The following is an 18,264-nucleotide window of genomic DNA, read 5'->3' as shown; positions in this document are numbered from 1 at the left end:
AGACATAGAAATACAGACATGCCTCAGACCCATAGAACAGCATCTGAGCCTTTCACCCTAAAAGGAGAAGCCACCAGGTAGGATCAGAGGCACAACGTGTGCACAAGAAAAAGTCAGAACACCTTGACTACTGTGCGACTTGAAACATGCTGGCCTCATGCAGCAGCAGCCTACATCCACAGGGGGAGCCTTTTAAACAGTTCTTTATGCTCAGCTTTCCCACTGTAGAGGGAAGATATTCAAATGTGGTGTCAATTTGAGCCACATACAATTACCACTTGCAAGCCAATCAGCAATGATGAGGCTCATGGGCCACCTGCTGTGTTTGGTCATATAATAAGCAAGGTGTTCATTAGACAGACTATTAACACATCATCCAAAAAACACAGCACACAGCCCTTTAATGGCCAAGGATCTGACTCACTTCCCTAGACGGTCGCTTGCAGATTGAAAACACGGGAAACACTTGCAACCAACATTGGTAAGAACTGCACATGATAGACAGCTGAGTTTGCCCAGGAAACAATCCCATCCATGCATTTTCCCGGTTCCTGTGCTTTGTGACATGTATACATGTATGGAAAAAAAAAAACCCTTAAAGTCAAGAGCATGATGCAGCCACACACCCATCATTCTAACTATGCAATGAGGTTGTATGGCAAGCTCAAGGACTCTATCCCAGTACGGAAGGAAGCAGGTACTCAGGCAGGTGGCCCTCTCCTACTGGAAGCACCCTGACCTGGGGCTTCAGTTAGCGGGATGGGACTACCACAGCTGAACCTCTGTCCACCGAGAGGTGGGGGAGAGCAGTGACCCACCCCATCCTGATTTGACGCAGAAACATAAGCAGCTCCAGGCCCTGCATGACTCATGAACCCAGCAGCCAGCTCTCTCTCTCTTCTGACGCTCATATCTGGTGGGTTAACTGTGAAAACCATCAAGTAAGGATTTCTGGAGAGGTAGGAAGTTGAGACAAAAGGATAAAAATACAAAAGATGGACAAAGGGGCACAGGAAATTGTTCTATTCCCACTGTGTAAATAGAACAATTTAATCAAAAGCAACAATAATTTGTCTAAAATATTCAAAAAGGAGGCTCAGTCCCTTACACTGATGAATAAATATGTGGTCAGAATAGCATAGAACGAGTTCATTATAATACCTCCTGGGAATGCTGCTGACTGGACTCCTCAGTGGGAAGCTGGAATTGTGGGGGTGCATGTGTGTGGATGGGGGGGGATGGCAGCAAGCATTCCCACTATTTAAATATTCCCAAATCCATCTCTTCAGGAAAGGTCCTGCAAAATAACAGCTGTGTCGAAGCGCTGAAGCCTAAAAGCTTGTAAAGAAAACATCAATTTTCTGTGTGCAGAGCTCTTCAGTCACCTGACTTCAAAGATCCACAGATTTCCTCTTCTGCCTAGCTGCAGGAAATGTGTTTGTTGTATCAGGGAGGTCGTCATCATCCAACATGAAATGGAAGGGAGGTCACAACCATCCAGTGTGGGAAGGGAGGTCACGAACATCCAGTGAGGGATGGAAGGGAGGTCATGAACATCCAGTGTGGGAAGGGAGGTCACGAACATCCAGTGGGGGATGGAAGGGAGGTCACGAACATCCAGTGGGGGATGGAAGGGAGGTCACAAACATCCAGTGAGGGATGGAAGGGAGGTCATGAGCATCCAGTGTAGGATGGAAGAGAGGTCGCCAGCAACCAGTGTGGGATGGAAGGGAGGTCACGACCATCCAATGTAGGATGGAAGAGAGGTCACGACCATCCAGTGTGGGATGGAAGGGAGGTCACGACCATCCAGTGTAGGATGGAAGGGAGGTCGCCAGCATCCAGTGTAGGATGGAAGAGATGTCGCCAGCATTCAGTGTGGGATGGAAGGGAGGTCACGACCATCCAGTGTGGGATGGAAGGGAGGTCACGGCCATCCAGTGTGGGATGGAAGATGCCTCCAAACTGATCTTGGTAATCACTTACCAGGAAGAGCCATACTGCTAGAAGTTTGGCACATTAATGGGCTCTCCCGATACTCACCTGTGTGACTGATCTGGCCTAGGTCTTATAGACACTTTCCAGAACACTCCATTTAATCCCCTGTCTTTGCAGGAAGTAGGCTACAGTCAGGATCCTAAGCTGTTTTAGAAGTGCACTCAAGATCAAGGCTAAGAGAAAATGAGAAGATCGGCAGTTCACAGGAAGCGTCTTCCCACCGCAGAGGCAGTTTGAATCAATATTTAGCGAATTTGGGGGGTTGCGGGTGCAAATTATCCCTTCCTTGCTGTAGCTCTGATTTTAGATGCTGCTCTCTGGGGAGGACACAGATATAGGAGCGTGAACACAAGCCACCAGCGCTCATACCAGCGTTCCTTCTAGACAAACTCTGTCTTTGCCACGTGTTGTTAAACATTTGCATCTAAGATACCTCTGACCATGCCAGAACAGGGAGTTATTACAGCGCGGAAAATCTCTCTCACACACAGGATTGACGAAGCCCCTCTGCAGACAGCGTGTGTGAAGAAGGTGTGCCGCCGACATCTACACCGGCAGCTTTGGGTCCCACCAATCACATGAGGTGTCGTGTTCAAGACAAAATACGTTTGCTCCAATGTTGAGTGAAGTCCAAACGAACAAAAGTCCATGCAAAGAGCTTACAGTTCTCTTTAAAATACCCGCCTATCCCAGCATGCTCGCCCTTCCTGGGTGACCGCTGGAAACTCATCACCCCGTGACTTGAACAGTTCTCTTTTTCCGTGGACCTTTGCAAATGTAAACACTGCGCGCAGGGAGATGGTCATGGGTGAGCTAGAAAAGTTCACAGGCCAAAAGCTCACATTACATTTGTTTTTTACATAAATTACACGCTTCATAGCAGGTCCCGGTTTGGCACTGACACAACATCCTTTTTGATTAAAAAAATGTGTCTTGCTTTTGTTTCCTACCTCCTAAAATATATCAAAGTCTTAAGTCGAATCATTATTCTTCTGAGATAGGAAAATTTAGTCTTTTCACCGCATTTTCTATGGCAAGTATAAAGAAATATGGACTTGTCATGAAAATTACATTAGTAAGTCAAGTGGTAAGGATTCTAACTCTAAAGTAGCATTACACCGGGGAATAATATTTGGGGAAAATGAGCATTAAACATTTGTTAGGACAAGTTTAATTTTAAAAAAATGTATGTACATACAAGACAGCATTTCTCTAGGCATGCATATTCTTCCATGTGTTTCGTTGTCTTCAGCCTGTCTGAGTCAAATATCTCTCTTGCTTTCTCCAAGTGGCATGGATATTACCCAGGGTCTAATGAAATTTTGTCCAGTTTTCAATCCCACCGAAGTTACTGGATGACTGGCTTCATAGGTTCTTGGGAGGCATAGCTAATAGATATTGCCAAGAACATGCTGAAAGCTCAAACATACAGTCTTCTTTCCCAGGACTCTCCCCCTGGTGCCTCTGCAGATCGTTGGTCCTCGGCAGATCCCTGGGCATTGCTTAGTTCGCTCTAAACATTCCAGTTCACAGGCTTGTTTCAAAGTAGAATCACTGCTGATCTCCTGAGATGAACATGATGGACCTCATGTTCCGAGACAGACCTCTGACCACTTATAAAGACAGAATGAAAAGCCACCTCTTCTGCCCTACTCAAAAGAGGTGCCTGTCCATGAAGGTTTGATGGAATAAAATCCACTATTCTGTGCCACGGTTGTATTTTAAAACATGCAGGCTAGACTATTACCTCTCCTCTCAAAACTGAAGGGGAAAAAAAGAACTTTTTCCCTAAGTTAACTGACTTTAAAATATAGAGTTCTGTGGCACGCCTTTAATCCCAGCACTCAGGAGACAGAGACAAGTGGACCTCTTGTAAGTCCAAGGCCAGCCTGGTCTACAAAGTGAGTTCCAGGACAGTCAGGACAATCCCACAGCAAAACCCTGTCTCAAAAAAAAAAATGTAGATTTCAAATATTCTTTACTGCTTTACAGAACTGGCCTTGTCCCGTGGGATCTGAACTTATTTGTAGAATGCTACTGAATTCTCACTCCTTGAGAGACATCAACTGTACACAATTTTCTTTTGTTTCAGAAATACAATTTTATAATGAAGCTAACTGGACTTCACTGGACCCACGAGTTCCTCAACAATCAAAGTACCTAACAGCTGTGGAATGTATTTAGAATGATATGGATTGTGGTCAGGAGAATGAGCTGCCGTGTTTCGTGATCATCCACTGCATCCTCTTCTCTCTACCCACATGGGAGCTGGGGTGCAGGCGGTCCCAGTGCGCCTTCACACGTGGGTGCAGTTGGTGGATGGCGGGGTGTCTATTCGGCTCTTGTTTTCTTTAGTGTCGCTGGGGACCGATTTATTGCAAATGTGGCACTTGAATACTTGCTTGTACGCCTTCCGGAAGTTTTCTGAGAGAAAGGCATAAATGATGGGGTTCACCGATGAGTTGCTGTATGCCAGGCAGTGGGCAGTGATCCTTAAGAAGAAGGAAGCTTGGGTCAGTGGGAATGCCCCGAACTCAGCCCAGAGGTGGACGACATGATGGGGCAGCCAGGATATGCCAAAAACCACAACCACCACCAGGACAGTCTGCGCAGTCTGGAAGAGAGAGGAGCAATGGCAGAGTGTTGGAGAGGGAACGGGAGTTTCTCGAACACACCAGTTACATCAGAAGAACACAGCACTATAAAACATACCCCAGCCGGGCGGTAGTGGCGCACGCCTTTAATCCCAGCACTTGGGAGGCAGAGGCAGGCGGATCTCTGTGAGTTCGAGGCCAGCCTGGTCTACAAAGGTAGTTCCAGGACAGGCTCCAAAGCTACAGAGAAACCCTGTCTCAAAAAACAAAAATAAATAAATAAATAAATAAATAAATAAATAAATAAATAAATAAAAAATAAAACATACCCCAATAGCACACGTGTGTACCTCGATGGGATCAAACAAAAGTGTTAAATTTGACCTCACATAATATCTCTCTGTTCATCATCTCAGGACCCAGCTGTGACCTCACAGGGTCCTGACTCCTAGGCCTGTATTCAGTGCATGAGGATGTGATAAACGTGAGATTAGAAGTGGACCTAGATTAAGGACTATAGCAGAATTCTACCAGCAGCCAAGAGATCCAGAGCAGGAGGAACCAGAGCTCTGAACCAGTGTGACCCAGACACAAGACCCTGATTCAATGAAAACAAAACAACAACAGAACAGCATGCCTCTTCCAGTGTGTGCACACCAAGTTCCATCGAGAGCCTGGAGCTCACACAAACATGTGGGAGATGCTGGTGTCTCCTCAGTAAGCATTGCTGAGGACAAGATGGAGACTGGGGAGCTAACATTCCCATAGAGTTATTCTTAGTGTAGTCTGTAGGCCAATCATGCCCATTGCTTGCTAGCATAACTTTGACCTTTCTCTTGTTGCTCCTATTTCAAAACTACTGAGAAATTTGGGGCTGGGGTCTCCATGTTCTCTAATGATGCCCAATGGAGGAAGCTGTCGTAGGCATGTGATCTCAACACAAGGGAACACATAGGGACTGAGCCTTGCCCTACTGCCCACCAACCTAGGAAGCAGGTCAAACCTCAGAAGACCTTTTGTAAGGGACACTGCTGACAGGGATGTCATACATGGCAGGACTTCCTCCTCTGCTTCTCACGACAGGGTATCCTATTGCTCCAGAATGTCAAGTCTGAAATAGAGTGCACGGTGCCAACTCCTCCTGGCAGCAAGCTATAACAACAGTAGACGTTTATCATGGAGTATGGATGGAACTCAAAAGATAATGAGAGACCAGACTTCTGACCTAGAAGGCAGAGACAGGGACTTGCTGGATTTCAGGTCAAGAATATCAAACGCTAGGAGGCGTGAGGTACAGGAGAGGAAAGCTAAATTCACTAAAGAGGCACCATGGATTTTGCAAGACTCACTGGCCAGACAGCAGGTCTGTCCATCATCTTTGAAAGTCAACAAAACCTCCCCAAGACTTGATTTCCTCATGAACAAAGAAAATTAACCAACAAAATGATTCCCGGATTGTGCCTGGACCATGTGAGCATTAAACCAGCTCAGCTATTAAAAACCCACAGGCAGGTGTTACAAAGTAAAAGCTTACCTATTAAGTCCACTTACTGCCTGGGCCACAGAGCAAACGTAATTAGCTCACACGTATTAAGGAAGTGTTTGCTATCAATCCATTTGCCCATTAGTGTGTGAGAACTGCCATTCTCTGGTGCTTTAATCAAACAATCTAGAAAAGATGTCCACAGTACAGGAGAACACAGCCTCCTCCGTCTAAGATGATCAGGCCGTCTCTCTATAAAAGTACCACCCTGTCGATATTCCATGCCTTCTTTTAGGGAACATGGGCTAAGTGAAAAACTAAGATCAGATCTACCCATTGGCGGCTTACGGGGAGTCATATCTTATCTGAAATGCAAATGGCTGTGTACCCTGAATATGCAATATTTTTATGGCAGCTGTTTCTCTGGGTATTTGTGATTCATCCAAACATAACCTCTAAATGTTTACAAGCCCTCTGCCCTTCTCAGAAACATGCATATGAGCCAGTTTGTGTGTGTGTGTGTGTGGTCACCTGGCAGTGTTGAATGCAAGTGCGTGATAATTGATGATACAAATATTATAAACAAATACTAGATGTAAATTCATATGAACTATCATCTACCTATGAGAGCTTACTAGAATGCTTCTGAGTCCCACAGTGGTTCAGCTGGGCGTCTCAGAGAAGATATTCTCTCCTATCTGTCTCTTTAAGTACCAAGGTCCACATGAGCGGATGTTCTTAGCTGTCTCACATGTCTGTATTTTTCACACAAGCCCTGGGCTTTCCCAGTCTGGGAATTCTTTCTTCTTCTCCTTCTCCTTCTTCTTCCTCTTCCTCTTCCTCTTCTTCTTCCTCCTCTTCTTTCCCCTCCTCCTTCTCCTACTACTACTTCTGCTTCTTTTTTATTTTTTATTTTTCTTTCTTTGTTTTTCACTCTTTCAATAAATTCTAGTGTATCTGAAAAGAGGGGAATTTAGCAGCAGAAACTCTGCCCTGATTAGAAACTGTCCTTCTTAATGGATGATGGTTCCACAAGTATGTAACTCATAAAGCAATATGCCTAGAATACATAATCTCAAAATTAAAGATCTGTTCAGAATAATGCATGTGCTCTAATCCAAGTCTCAGGACTGTGGTAGATCAGTGTGCCAAAGAGCATTCTGGGTCCTGTCACTTTGACTGACTCAGTGGATAATAGTTATTAGTTACCTTGGAATCTGCCTCTTTGCAAAGCTCGGGAGCTTTAATGATTCCCTGATGAACTGCATAAAAGCCACAATAAAACTGGGGTTATCTCGTGGACCTTAAGTGAAAGCAATTAAAAAGGTTTCCCTTGATACTGACAGCTGCCATAGCAGAAGCATTTCTACTCATTGACAAGGTGAGAGAAGCTGCCTCTGCTGTATCCCTCTAAATATCAGCGTGTAACCTGGACTCCCCTGTGTGGGATGCGCTAGGCTGTAACAGAGACGCGGCTCTGCAGGTTTTTAAAGTTCCTTTCTAACCTTGTGTCCCGGTTTCTTGCAAAACCATTTGCCCTTACAGAGCTGATGTGATTCTCAGCATATACATTACTGCCACCTTTCATTTGTTCGGAGCACAGAACCCTGACTGCCTCTGACAGAGAAGCGGTACAGACGCTTGAGTTTGTCCTTTTTTGGCGTCCCTTCTCTTTCTTCCTTACACTGGACTCATCTAAAAAAAAAAAAAAAATTAGTCTCCCTTGAGTAGCAAGCGGCTCTCTTCAAGCAGCTGGAGACATCTGCCTTTTCTTCGGAGAGTCTCACTCGCGGTGTGGCTAACGGAACTTGGCTGGGAAGGAAAAAGAAGTACAAAGAGAGGACATGAAAGCCCTGCGCCAGCTGTACCAGCTGTGTGAACGACAGCCAGAAAACTCACTGGACAAGTCAGAAAACAGAAAATCCTCACAAAAATGCATCTGTTGGAAGAGCTCAGAAGTTCATAGGGCACCAGTGGCCTTTGACCAGCTTTCCCCCAGAAGCAGCTGCCCAGTGAGCTGTCTCATCCATTCTACCATCCTTCCTGTAGCCCCCAAGGTTCCTCAGATGAGCTAGCCTCGAGCCAGAAGCATCCTCTGCCCAGCAGTGCTTCAGCAAAAACCTTAATAGGTTATTAAGCTTTTAATTATTTCTGCAGGGCTGGAGAGATGGCTCAGTGATTAAGAGCACAGACAATTCTTCCAGAGGACCTATGATCAATTCCAGTACCTACATGACAGCTCATAACTCTCTGTCCAGTCCCAGGAGAGCCTAAACCCTCTTCTGGCCTCCAAATGCACTGCACACATATGCCACACAGATACACATGCAGGCAAAATGCTTGATATATATATATTAAAATTTAAAATGGCAATTGTTTCTGAAAAGAAATCCTACCTTCTTCCTGCATTTCCTGCCACATGTGGCTAACTACACAATGTGCCCATCACAAAGGGCTGGACTAGACCTTCATAACTGTATGGACTTCATGCAGAAAGTTCTGTCTGGTGATGTAAATGTGTATATCCCCCATACTCATGGGTTGTAATCTGATCAGCAAGATGACAGTATCTAGGGGTAAGCCATTGAGGGAGGATGAGGCTATGAAGGAAGAGCCCTCCAGAGTGGGGTTACTGTCCTTATGAAAGAGCCCAGAGAGCTGCCCACTCTATCCAGCATGTGTGATTGCAGAGAGAAGGCTGGAGTCGACAATCTACCAGCACTTGACCTTGGTCCTCCAGCCTCCAGAGCTATAGGAAACAGATGGATACCATCTAGGAGCTGCACACTGGGATATTTTGTTCTTGTCACATTAACTGATGAGTACAGCACACGGACACAAAACTGCTCAGCCACTGAGAAGGCCCGGAACTAAATGATGTCAGAATGAGCACACTACCAAAATCTCTGCTCCACTGGCCTGTTCTCCCATCAATCCATTACCGTGGTTGGAATGTGCAGTATCCTCTAACCAAGGCTCACAGGTTTGAAGACTTGGCCCATGAGATAGGGCCTACCTGCAAGAAGCCAGTCACTGGGGGCCAACCTTGAGGTCTCTCAGCTCAGCCCATTTCCTGCACTTCTCTCTGATTTCTGAAGGATAACACCATGGGACCGGTTGCCTCGTGCCTCTGCCACCGTGCCTTCTCTACCGTGTTAGGCTGGCCCCTCTTGAACTCTCAAGCCAAACAGTCCTTCCTCCCATAAATGGCTTCTTTTGGGGTATTTGATGATAGTAACAAGGTGAGAGACACAGCCACTGGCCATCGAGATATGCATTACACCAGTCTGCATCAGAGTCCCACGCCATCCCTCATACAGCAAGCACTGAGCATCTGAGTCCTGGAGACCTGCACCGAGATCTGGAAAGGGTCCCCAGCAGAACTTCTGTAATGGAGTGCTGATCTGTGCTGCTCTCGGCCGGAAAGACTTTCTATCTCAATCTCTCTCATTGCCCCTCTGTCCCTTCTCCTCGTCACCTCGCTTTCCTCCTGCCCTCTCCCCCCCCCCCCAGGCATCTCTTCTTTCCTACCTCTTTCTTACACACACACCCCACAGTCATGTGTGTTTGTTCTGTGCAAACAAAAAGGCAATGAAATCTGTCAGAGGAGCCCTGACACCTGTTCAGTGGCGGTGAGGGTTAGAGTCTGAGAAAGAAGGAGAAACGTCTCCCTCTCCAGTGCTCAAACTTTCTTCCTCATATAGTGGGAATGAGCAGAAGTAAATTTTACATAAATAGGTATTCATTTTACATGTGCATCTCATGGTATGTGGCACGTGCTCACAAAATAATCATTATGTTCTTCCTTATAAAATAAAAGTGAGGTTTTCCGCATCTTCTCTTACAGGCATTGCATCATCCTTTAAACACATTGTTCTTTCTGGGACCTTTTCAGCTTCTTACCAGCATCTCTTCAAAGACAAAGATGAGATTCAGCAAATGCTTTTTAAGAAGAGTTGTTAACCTCTTCATCAGAATGAACTTGCTTTGGTTTTGTGGCTGTCGGAATTAACCCTCAGCCTCTCGCATGTCAGGAATAAGCTCTGCAATGAAAACAGCAGCCTGGCTCTTTCCTGTTTACTTTGTATTTTTAGACAAATTGTGTCGTGTTAACTGACTCAGATTTGCCTTGAACTCCAGATTTGGTATCCTCCTGTGTCAGCTCTCCAAGTAGCTTAGAGGATTTCACCACCTGGCTTAAATCCTTCGAATTAATACTAATTATTTTGCATAATTGGTAGGTATCTTCTTCCCTGTTGAATCCCAATAAGCCCCCTCTTCTCTAGTTTGTCTGTGTGTGTGTCTTTGCACACAAACATGCACATACAAACGTAGGTCACAGCTGTGAGCATGTGTTTGTGGAAGCCAGAGGACAACAGCAGGTATCTTTCCTCAGGAACAATCCACCTTGGTTTTTTCTTAGGCAGGGTCTTTCACTGGCCTGTAGCTTTCTGACTAGGCTGGACTGCTAGACAGTAACCTCCAAAGATCTGCCTGTCTCTCCCTTGCCAGTTCTGGGATTACAAGGGCACACCAGCTTTTCTTTTTCTATTCTCTTCTCCTCTTTTTCCTTTTTTTAAAGATTATTTATTTATGTGTATGACTGCTCTATCTGCATATATGACTGTATGCCAGAAGAGGGCATCAGATCCCACTATAAATGGTTGTGAGTCACCATGTTGTTGCTGAGAGTTGAACTCAGGACCTCTGAAAGAACAGCTAGAGTGCTCTTAACCACTGAGCCATCTCTCCAGCCCTCTTCCTTTCTTTTTTAAATGTGGATTCTGGGGATCAAACTCGGTTTCTCCTGCTTACATGTATGCCAAGCATTTTATCGACTGAGCTATCTCTCCTGAAGTTTGTTACTCTCCAAACACTCATGCTACTGAACATCTTTGGACAACCATGTTTTTCTCTTGATGCTGACTCCCAAAGGAAGCTAATTCCTTTTAGAAACCAGAGGTTGTCTTGTTCCCACACAGTACCTACACTCTATGAAGAACCTGCCAAGAAGAAATTACACCAAGTCCTTAATTGTTCTTAAGAATTCATTTTCCTGGAGGTGAGAAGAGGTGCTTAAAGGAGAAACCAATAGATTAAGAGCATGTGGGAACTGTTAAAACACAGAACTGGGAGCAGAGGAGACCGCACTATTCAGGGCTGACTCCTGTCGTAGAAATCATACTTCATCTACTGTTATAAAGAAAGATCTGCAAGCTTAAAACTAAACCCACCTAATAACTGCTGGGAGGTAAGGGGAGGGCTGCGGCAGAAGGCTGAGGCAGTCATTTATGCTTAGGCAGCTGGTAAATGGGTGTGCGCACGTGTGTGCGTATGCATGTACATGTGTGTGTGTGCGTGTATGTGTGATGGTATCACAAATGCAAGAGGAAAAGAGTCTCTTTGGGAGGCAGAAGCAGGAGGATCACTGCAAGGTCAAAAACAGCTGTTCTCCATCACAGGCTCCAGGAGAGCTAGAGCTGCGCGGCAAGTCTCCGTCTATAAACTCGTAGGGTTGCCTTAGGGGAGTGCGACCTCTCCATACTGATGAGGATAAATAGGGAAGTCAGAGCAGGTTGTTCTTAAGTCAAAACTTTCAGAGCAAATAGGATTATCTGAATTATTATTTACATAATATATATAATTGATTAGAGTGACTATTTAGAACGAGAAACAAGGTATTTTAGGATATTATTGGTAATGTGTGTGCGCTAAAATGTCTGGTTATGTTCCCTCTAATCATATTGTCTAATAATTTCATTCCACTGCCTAAACCTAGAAGTCACATGGGTTTCATTGAGTAAAAGATAAATTAATCCTGGCGTGTAAAACAGTGTTTCCTCAATGAATAGAAATGCACTGAATCCCAGGAAGTTAGAAGCTCTCTCATGACTCAGAAGGCGGTATTAAGTGGGATTCCCTAGATGAGAAAAATAGTTAAGGAGGGGTAGGAGCCCAGCAATTTTTCTTTCTGTCCCTTCTGTACCAAAATCAGCCCTTCCCTTATAGGGAAGCAATGAGGTGACTCTTTCTTGGGCCTGAAGAGAACAACATACCAACGCTCTCACAGATGAGAACCCAACTGATAGTTTTGAATCACTCCTAAGATGTTGGATGCTAAACATGCAAATTACATCACAAGCCCCTCTGAGCCCTTTCTGTGCTCACCTCTGGAAGTCTGTCTTTCCTGATCTCCCCACCCTGCCCAATGTAGCCGAATGGTGTTTAGCGGCCACACAGGCTGAACTTCTGCTCCACCCAAACCCTGAACCACTACAGTTCACAAAAGTGTTCATCTCAGATAACTGGCTTTCCACCTGTGAATGGAGGTGAGGATAATTTAAAACAAAAACAAGCTGAGCTCTCTGAAATCAACAGACACAGCATCTATTTGTGAATATTACCTTTTTCTTGGATGCTTCTGACTTTTTTGACATGTTCTTCAACTTTTTATGCAGATGATTAAGGACCTGCAAAATGCAGACAGATTAAAACAGTTTACTTCATGCTTTCTTACACATTGTCTCCTTTTCAGTGGCAACCACTGACCATTCTGCTATGATAATACTATTGTTTATGAAGCATTAAGAATAGAAATGCATCTTAGATCAAAACAACCCTGAATCAAAGCCACTGAATATGTTCAGAGGTGTCCCTGGAAGAGAGACCACACCCAGACATGAATAGAACCACAGAGAATGCTAACACGTTCAGAGTTTCTTGGAGAAAGACCCTCACCTGGGGTGGGGGTAGGGCTTACTCACGCAATCCACTGCTCTACTTGCTTTGGTTCTTTCTGTCTAAAAGCACCAGGTCCTACTATACATGGGATGCGATGTCAGCTCAGAGACACACTGGAAACTAGAGACCCAGGCTGTGGGAGTTCATGATCCAGTGGAGAAAGCCAAGTGAATAAGGAGGAGAACACAACCTGACATTTGCTTGGTGTGGCTCCCCAGACCTGCACTAGTTACTGTGATTGCTATGGACCCCACCCATTACAAATCTCTCAGAGCAAAGAGCGAGCCAGCAGCGCTCCTTTCTCGTGTAATTCAAACACCGTGTGGACTTCAGACACTCCTTTTTAGGAATTTGGCATCATCAGTGGCTGCAGGTTTTGCTCTAACCATACGTGTCCAGGAGATAAGCTAGCTTTAATACATTGAGAAGCCATCCTGTTCTCTTGCCACTGACGTATTTGAGAGATATGATTTGAATATTGTTGTTGCTATTATTTGTAGGAATTCACAATCTGAACTTGCTCCACTTGCTCCATGGTGCCTACCCTGCAGAGCTGCTCCCAGGTTTGTTTTCTCTGTTCTGATGGAGACCCTGAAATAAATGGCAAAGCGCTTGAAAGGGGCTGCGAATTTCTGAAGAGGCTCTCAGGACACAGAGGCATGTTCCAGCCACTTGAATATTCCCCTCCAACACCGCAGCATGGAAATAATTTAATTGAATTGGCCTTCCAGCCGAAGCCTGCTCCAATCCGCTGGAAGCAGCACCATCCGTCAAGTCCTAATTGAGAAACCTCAGGATTCATTTACCAGCCTCCCCTATCCTAGCAGCCAGAGCAGGCAATCTAGCAGCCATCTCCAGGTGCGAATCTCTGTCTTCCTGCCCTACAGAGACACTTCTCACTGCTGAAAAAAAAAAACCTCAGTGTCTCTCAGCCACACAAGTCTTTGCTGGCAACAGGAGCAAGTGAACAGCTCGCTGAGACACTGACGGTGAAGTGGCTCTGTTCTGCCCACAGAAAATACATAGAAGGCAGTAAGCGAGAAGTTTGCAACAGCCACAGTGAGAAAAACTTGTAAGAGGAAGGTGAGGGCTGAAGGCAGGAGGCCGCTGTTGGAGTCAGGACTAGGGAGCTAGCTGGCAGCAACTGGCAAGTTTGTAAATTCCCATATATAAGAGCAGCAACAATATTCACATTCGTCCTCCCAGACATGAGAAGAGAACAGAATGGCTTCTAAGCAACTACTCTAGCTGGAAACATCTTTTGCAAGATGTTAATAATTGCAAGCTTATTAAAGCTAGCTTATCTCTCTGACAGACATGCTAAGTGCAAAAACCACAAGGTAGTCATACATCACCAGGACGGTGAATTCCTAATGGAAGTTGTCTGAAGACCGCACATCACTAGGGATCACAGAGGGTGGGAACGGGATACAGGAGATGCCCCCCACACACACAAAAAATCATGACAGGAGCATCAGTAGCCTGCTTCTTGATGTTACTCGGGTTTACACAGTCAGGCTAACTAAATTGGGTCCCAGTTCGTCAATTTTGCAGCACTGAAGAATACTGAATTTGCTAAACAGTCTACAGAGATGATTGTAGATATATTTTTCTTAGCTCTGCTTCTCTTCTACACCTCAAGCTATGAGCACAAAAGGGCGCACTGTAACAGATCTTAAGGTCCTGCCATTGAGAAAGAGAATATAGACGCTGGGATCCATTATGGTTTGATCTTCCTTGAGACAGTGAGCATACCAGGTGTGTGTCCTCACCTCGGGCCTAGGAGGGTTGTAAGCAGAATGCACGCAGAGGGAGAGTGGCAGGTAGGAGCCCTGCAGTGCAGAGAGCAACCACCTTCAGGAACACGGGGCTGCTCCAGGGTCTTTCAGAGGCAAAGAATTGTCTTGCTAAACATGGATGGAAAGATCATCTCTGTTTTGCCACTCATTCATTGATTTTAAAAAAGAAAATCCTAAAACACTCGGTAATTTCAAGTGCGATTTTGGCCATCTGTGGTTCCTCCCGTTGGCCTTCAGCCCCAGTTCTTGATCATACACAGCCAGTTCAGAACCTAGCACTGAAGTCCCAGGGTCATGAGCCAGGCTCATACTTAGTGCTAGACAAAAAACAGCAATGCCTGTTGAGTTATCTCCTGCTGTCTGGGGCCTGGGATAAATTTGCAAGTATTAACATTGCCTCAAAAGATGTTTCTAGCTAGAATACTTGCTGAGAAGCCAACTTTTTCTGGATGAAAAAGATTCAAATGATCATCTATTAATTAATTCTTAAACTTTGTCTTCTATAGGACTTTGGTAGACTCTTTACTGATAGCCTGTTTAGTCCTAAAAGCTCATTTTTTTCATTTCCACAAAGGTTGAAATGATTCCCCCCCTTAGGGACTTTTGGGAGAAATGAAGGGAGCACATGTTTCCTTTTCAAGAAGCAACTAGGAATTTCAGAGACCAATATTTTCGGTAGGGCTCTAGTTCCCAGCCCCTTGTCCTCCAGAGACCAATTACTTGTCACCTCCTGAAACCTTCCTCAATCACTTACCAGTCTACTGTCTGGTCAGTTGCTGCATCCCTCTGAAAGTCCCCTTTCTTGTTAATAAAATAGAGGTGACAGTTCCCATCCAGAGGCTCACAGGACAAGTTAGTGGGTGTGTATCCACACCCCCCACACAGCTCACTGTGCATAGCAGCCTTTGCTTTACATTTGAAAAGACCAAATGAATAAAACACTACTTTCAAATAGCTAGGCTGGAGTAGCAGCTTTGGAGACAGTGCACTCATTCAGGTAATATAGCCGTTCAAAAGACACACCGCTCATAGAGATGTGGGGAAGATGGCTTCTTTTAAATGTGTTTTTCTTTCTAGGGGAGATTCATCTTATGAGTGGAATGTAAGGAACCATTGCTTTTCTAGACAGGTTATGTTATGTATGGTCCTACTGTCACAGCCTGAAAGATCGGGAGTCAGGGAAGGATAAAGTTGCATGGAAACATTAGAACTTGCCCTGAGGATGTTTTTCCCTTCCTGGTTCTGACAGTACCCTAAAAGGAAACGCGACACTGAGGCAACCCTGAGAGCCACATCAAGTGGCTACTAAAAATACACTCTGGATTAATGGAACATCAAGCAGTACCTAAATAGTCTAAGACTTTTGATTAACATAAATGCCCATTGCTCTGTAATTCCTTAGGAGTTGTGAGCCACAGGTCCTTCCAAGTACATCAAGACAAGATAAGCACACACCTCCTCCAGCTGTGTGTTCTAGCCGTCCCTCTCCAGAGTGAGCTCTCCACCTGAATCCCTAACACTGTCCATACAGCCTTGCCTGGAGAGAGCACCTGTCCTTCCACCTATGGTCCCCTGGGGACTTCAGTCAAGTCTCTTTGGAGAAGTAGGGCCTCCCGCTTGGAATTTAGAACGCTAAGCTAAAATCCAAAACCCTAGCCTGCTGAGCAGAGTCTTACAGAGCCTGGACTCCGAGAATTTACTGAGGTGTAGGAGCCAAGGAACTAGGTGGGAAGATTACTGTTCCAAGGGCCTTATCAGCAAAGAACTAAGAGGGGCAACTAGAGCCCCTGCTGGCTCTTGGAGGAAGCACAGGCTCTCTGCAGCCCCCTTTGTCCCGTTATATTAGTTTCTGGGAGTCCTCCAATCTTGTTTAAAACCCCTGAAACTGAGGTGGAGTTAGCCTTTTGAGCAGATCCTGGACACATAACTACAGCCTCTCTATGCCCTGTCAGGCGTTTGGAGGCAGAGCTGCAGCGCCCTTGAAGAAAAACAGGGAGGGAAATGTCTCTACCCAACTTCTAGACAGGAACCACAAACTCTCCCCAGCACCTCTCAAACTCGAAGTTAACTTTCTTGAACCACAAATCATGTGGGAGCAAGCTGAGACAAAGTAGAGTGGAGAGGGAAAGAGAATAGAAGAGCTAGCTCAGTCAAGGGACAAGAAGAGTGCGTGAGAACCGCCCAGACAGTGCTTCCCACTCACCTTGGCATAGCAAAAGCAGATCAGCAATAAAGGCAGAAGGTAGCCAAAGACGAAAGTGCACACCACATAAGCCTTCTTGTGGAGTTGGTTGGGCCAAAGCTCCCAGCAGAAGGTTTGGTTGCTGTCCCGATGATAGAGGCGCTGGTGGTAGGCCACTGGCGAGGCCATGGCAATGGACAGCGCCCAGATGAAGCCCACGCCCAGCAGCGCATTGCGGGACACCCTGAGAGAGGAGGAGCGCCGCGAGTGCACAATGGCCACGTAGCGGTCCACAGACATCGCGGCCAAGGTGAAGATGCTCACGAGCATGGAGACGGTGAAGAAGTAGTGTATAAACTTGCAGATGAAGGCGCCCAGCACCCAGGTGGGCAGTGCGTACACGGTGGCCTGGAAGGGGATGCAAAAGAGCAGGTAGGCCAGGTCTGCGATGCTCAGGTTGAGAATGAACAGGTTGGTGGTGCTGCGCGGCTTGCCGGGTTTGCTGCGCGCCAGCACAGTGATCACCAGGCTGTTGCCCAGCACGCCCATAGCGAAAATCAGGCCAAACACCACCAACGTGATGAAGTTCTCCACGCCGATGCCGAACAGCGGCCTGGACTCCTCAGCGGGAGGCTCTGGATCGCTCCCGTTCCCCGCGCTGAGGTTCAAGGTAGCCAGTTCCATCACTGACGGGACACCCCTCGGTGGCTGTGCAACGGAGCGCGCTGGGAAGGTGTGCCAGGCGGGGAAAGCGGGCTCTAGTTGCAGCCAATGATCGCCAGCTGGCCCAGCACAGGGCAAGGAGAGCGGGTATCCCCAGCCGGAACCTCCCTCAACCGGCAGGAGAGCAGGGGGCAGCGTCCGGTAGTGCCTGGTCGAACTGTCCTTTACGCCCGGCCTGGCTAAAGAGGGGGCGGTGCTGCAAGTCCGGAGTTGAGCCTTCCCATGCGGGGGCGATGGGCTCCAGAACACAAGAGGTACCGATCTGGATGACTCCGATCGCTGGCAGTCTGGAAGCTGGGCGATTGGGACTCGCGATCTGCAGGTGGAGAATCTTCTGAGCCTTACCAATAGGTTCTAATCCGTTTATGGCCGTATCCTCTGGCTCCCGCAGTGCCTTGGGGTCGCACCTGTTGCTCTTAGCCTCTTCTTCCAGCCGAGCTCCCAGAGCTCTGTGCTGCACACCTTCAGTAGTGGAGAAAGTGCCGAGCTTTCCACACTAACAGCCACCTCCCTGACGCGCTGGCGCTGACTCGCGGCGGCTCCCTCCTGCCTTCTCCCAGGTCCTCTGCAGGGCAAAACTCATTCGGGGGTTCCCAGTCCTGGGCAGAGTTTCTGCTGCGTGGGAGGGACAGTGAGGACTCGCCTGTGTCCCCTCTTTGCCTCCTGGGTCCGATCTGAAAAACCACAGCTTGCTCTCTGAGCCTGGGTGCCCTCACCCGGATGGGTGGCACCCCACCTCCTTGC

General features: G+C 46.5%; 1 protein-coding gene across 1 annotated transcript; it reads right to left on the bottom strand.

The window, feature by feature from the left end:
• Positions 1-2,757: 2,757 nt before the first annotated feature.
• Positions 2,758-17,481, bottom strand: Galr1 (galanin receptor 1). The gene is made up of 3 exons (XM_057788556.1): positions 16,819-17,481; positions 12,480-12,545; positions 2,758-4,612 (listed from the first exon to the last, which is right to left on the bottom strand). The coding sequence occupies exons 1-3, from the start codon at positions 17,479-17,481 to the stop codon at positions 4,295-4,297; spliced, it is 1,047 nt and encodes a 348-aa protein (XP_057644539.1). The 3' UTR covers positions 2,758-4,294.
• Between the last annotated feature and the right edge of the window lie 783 nt (positions 17,482-18,264).

Source organism: Chionomys nivalis, chromosome 14 (assembly GCF_950005125.1).
Source record: "Chionomys nivalis chromosome 14, mChiNiv1.1, whole genome shotgun sequence".
Lineage (NCBI taxonomy): Eukaryota > Metazoa > Chordata > Mammalia > Rodentia > Cricetidae > Chionomys > Chionomys nivalis.
The sequence above is the reverse complement of the archived record's forward strand: the minus strand, read 5'-3'. Positions and strand labels throughout refer to the sequence as shown.

Excerpts from the sequence above, each read along its gene's own strand:
- Galr1 (XM_057788556.1), bottom strand. The coding sequence starts at position 17,481 with ATGGAACTGGCTACCTTGAACCTCAGCGCGGGGAACGGGAGCGATCCA. Across the intron at positions 12,546-16,818 it reads TCTGCTTTTGCTATGCCAAG|GTCCTTAATCATCTGCATAA; the intron begins GTGAGTGGGAAG and ends TGCATTTTGCAG. Across the intron at positions 4,613-12,479 it reads CAGAAGCATCCAAGAAAAAG|ACTGCGCAGACTGTCCTGGT; the intron begins GTAATATTCACA and ends TCTCTCTTCCAG.